Source organism: Anneissia japonica, unplaced genomic scaffold, assembly GCF_011630105.1.
Source record: "Anneissia japonica isolate Jap-2015-1 unplaced genomic scaffold, ASM1163010v1 scaffold401_len1656234_cov178, whole genome shotgun sequence".
Taxonomy (NCBI): Eukaryota; Metazoa; Echinodermata; class Crinoidea; order Comatulida; family Comatulidae; genus Anneissia; species Anneissia japonica.
In genome coordinates, this window is record NW_022745982.1 from 461269 (window position 1) to 465003 (window position 3735).

A 3735-nucleotide genomic window follows, 5' to 3' on the forward strand; every position below is an offset into this window, starting at 1 on the left:
TATGTATATGTTTATCGGACACTTTACTGTAGCTTTTAATTGGTGGATTAGTTTGCTAAACTTGTTGGAATTGGTGCCCTGATTGGATGAGACCCTTAATATGCAAAGTGTCACACCCATCTTAAATTATCTTACTACCCTAAGTAATTCAGTTGTAGTTTGGAACGACATAATATACATATCATGTCGACATGATATGTATATTATGTCGACTTGACAACATAAATTATCTTGACAAGTCGTCAAGTCGAATGGCACTTAGGTGCTTCCGTAATTTGCTTTGAAATTACCCATGCATGTCCAGAACGATCTCTCTGGGATTTTCCCATAAAGCAATTATAACTCTGGATTTTCCACACAAAGTTGCCATGCCAACAGCCGGTCGTGTATGATGGGCGTTTTCAGGCACATTATTTCCAAGAGTACCATTCCACTAGAATTTATAATGATCAATTCAATAGTTTTTTCGTAATCTTGCTAAAATACGGACAACCAGCGCTGATTACATAACCTCCTATGGCGGAGGTATTATAATTCGCTACAAAGGTGAGACTAAATAACGCTACTTCGGGAAAACATAACAATAGCGCAGAATTGACTAGGCCTACACATTACGTTCAGTGATATGAATCAAATTGTATAGACATACCAGCCATGTTTCTTCATTGCATCTGTATTGTATCTAAATGTATCAGTAGATATTTGTTCGTTGTCCTGTGGACAATAATCAAGCAGCTGTAAGTCATCATATTAGAGAACACCAAGATGGATGAACTCGTTAGTGTAATCATAGAAGTGAATACATGTGAATGTTTAGCTCAAATAGCTTATACCCGAGTTAATCAACACATAACTGACAGTATTAGATTAGAAGAGCAAGAGCTAAAGGTTTACTATGTGGGAAGTTATGGTGAAGGAATGAACAACCTCGGTGATGTCGACATTATGCAAGTGTTGTCAACATTTCCGGTTGTGTTGTGGCCATCTCAAGCAAGAGAAAATCAAAACGAGAGGAAAGAGAGTTTTGTAATTGCTGAGCAGAATCCAGAGGAACCAGCGTTTCTGAAACTTAGTGTAGTTGACAGATCGTGTATACATGAGGATTTCAGAAATGCAATTGATATGGATGGTTATTTTAGCTCCACCACATTCATTACAAGTATGAAGTCTACCAGTAGTGAATTTATTAGCGATAGTGTCAGGGCAGGTATGGGCCTTAGTAAGATACAAGGTCCCTCACTAAAAGGTGGAGTAGACTTTACGATGAGGTTTGATTGCGTCTTTTGCTTGAAGTGTAAATCATGGCCATCGTCTATCAGTTGTGAATATTTGAATAGAAAGAGACAAGACAAGTGGCCACCACAGAAGTTGTTAAACGAGATCGTGCATATGGATTGTCTTGTAGTCGCCGTTGGACATCCCACTAGCCCTTCAAAAGACATTGAATGGAGATTGTCGTTTTCCTTAGCTGAGAAAGAACTCATTCAGAGAATGAGTAAGCCGTTCATTAACTGCATGTATGCCTTGAAATCAATAAAAAACAAGTACATTGTATACAGCGATTCCGACAACCCAACGCCGTTCTGCTCGTATTTCATAAAGACCGCTTGCCTTTGGATGTGTGAAACTTTACCACACAAAGATTACAGCATCATGAATTTGATAAGAAGAGTACTGGATTGGCTTATTGACAGTTACAAAAACAGAAACCTGCCTCATTATTTTATACCGGAGCAAAATTTAATTGGTCATCTGCCAATGGAACGCCGTGATGATGTGATAGCCAAATTGACAGCAGTTAAGAAAGATATCTGGACTATGGTGATGACAAGTGTTGATCGACATCACCTTATAAATTATGTAATAGGCCTATGCGATAAACTTAAGATTCCAGTAGTCAATGGAGATGACGACTATAAAACAGTGGAGTTGATTCTTTTGAATCACCCAAAGGCAACAGAATATCTTGAACAGTGTATTTCTAAGGTACGCTATGGTGACAAGAGACTAGGCCAATTTAAAATCAGGCAATGTGCAACATGGGTGGGAATAGCTTTCACAAACCCATTTACTCAGATTGACTTACTTATACAAGAGGGGGATTTCTCGGAAATTCTTGGATCTCCAGAAGACACCATACTCCCTATTGTAGACAATATTGACGAGATAGTGCCAGAGGGATATGGAGACATGTTCAAGACGCGTTTGTATAGAGTTTTGGGTGATATGTATACTTATTTATTGATTTACTTACGGAAAATTGGTTATCATGATTATCCGGCTATCTATCAGAATAAACCTTTAGAGTACTATAACTTAGGTGCTAAAATGATGTATTTAAACAAATGGTCTGACAAATGCATAGGTGGTCGAGTCCATAAAGTACAATATCATTATTTAATGGGTAATTATGAAATATTGAAAAAGATTCTAGACTGGAAACCCTTACTCAGTAAACTTAAAGAAAATGACTTTTTAATGAATTCGGTTTGTACTATAAACATACATGTAGATTCAGAAATAGTACTAAGTGCTTGGGACATTGATAAAAAGCTGCAGCAGTGCTTTGAATGTCCTGTTGGAACAACAGTAGCAATGAATCCAATCGTATTTATCTTTTATGTAATGACCAAAGTACATCTTAGAGAGGGAGACCTGGAGAAGGCCTCTGCGATTGTAAAAGAAATGAAGGGTTGCTCTGAGACTATGGTACAAAGACCACGAGAGTTACCTGATTTAACCGAGTCAATGATTGAATTGGTTGAATTTGAAATACTATCCCTGTGGGCATAACTTGGTTGAAATAACATTGATCAACGTTTATATGCAAACGTTGAATATACATTTATTTATTTTTTTAATTTATTTTTTATGGTACTGTAAAACCCTTTATTTTTGCGCGCCCTTAACTTTCGCAATAAGACGGCGAATGCCAAAATTTAGGACGCACGAGAATCGCGAAATTATAAATGATAGTTTTGTTTTCTAAAAACAAAGCTATAGCAATCTTAGCTAGCTATGCCATTACATCACACTTCACTTCACACAACAATACAGAAACAGTGCTAGGAATAGGCCTATCCTGGGGCTACATTCAATGGAATAAAAATCACAGCATTGTATTTATAGGCCTACGAATATTTCTTAGTTAATAACTTGACTATTGGAACACTAGGTTAACATTTTTGTCAACTTAGTTAGGCCTCCAGTTGCTGCAAGATTTTTAATATTTTTTGATTAAAAAAAAACCTTGTTCAGGCCTGCCCTGGAGCGGCTGCAGCATTCTAGGCCTTAATGGACTCGACCCCATGACATCATATCTTCTATGGCATTTTATTACACAATTTCTTTATTCATTTATTTACAGGACTACATTCGTTGCGAGCTATGCAACACGATGTATTATTATGTCCTTTATTCGAACATTGCATTTACCTTTCTTTGATGATTTACGTATATAATTTAACAGTGTTAACGGCTACCTTGATTTATATTTCAGTATATGCTATTATTTGTTTCTAGCCTTACTTATTGTGTAATGGAGTGTATCTGGTGGTATTTGAATCTGTTTAACCATGAATCCTCCGTGGTCTAATGGTTATGACGCTCGCCTTGACAGCGAGAGGTCGCAGGTTCAAGTCCCGCCAGAGGGATTTTATTACACAATTTCTTTATTCATTTATTTACAGGACTACATTCCTTGCGAGCTTTGCTACACGATGTATTATTATTATT

General features: G+C 37.0%; 1 protein-coding gene across 1 annotated transcript; it reads left to right on the forward strand.

Annotated features, from left to right (window-relative positions):
• Window positions 1-515: 515 nt before the first annotated feature.
• LOC117120154 lies at window positions 516-3448 on the forward strand. Its single transcript, XM_033265177.1, has one exon. It carries the CDS (start codon window positions 766-768, stop codon window positions 2791-2793), a length of 2028 nt encoding a protein of 675 aa, XP_033121068.1. The 5' UTR covers window positions 516-765; the 3' UTR covers window positions 2794-3448.
• The last annotated feature ends 287 nt before the right edge of the window (window positions 3449-3735 follow it).

Excerpts from the sequence above, each read along its gene's own strand:
- LOC117120154 (XM_033265177.1), top strand. The coding sequence starts at position 766 with ATGGATGAACTCGTTAGTGTAATCATAGAAGTGAATACATGTGAATGT.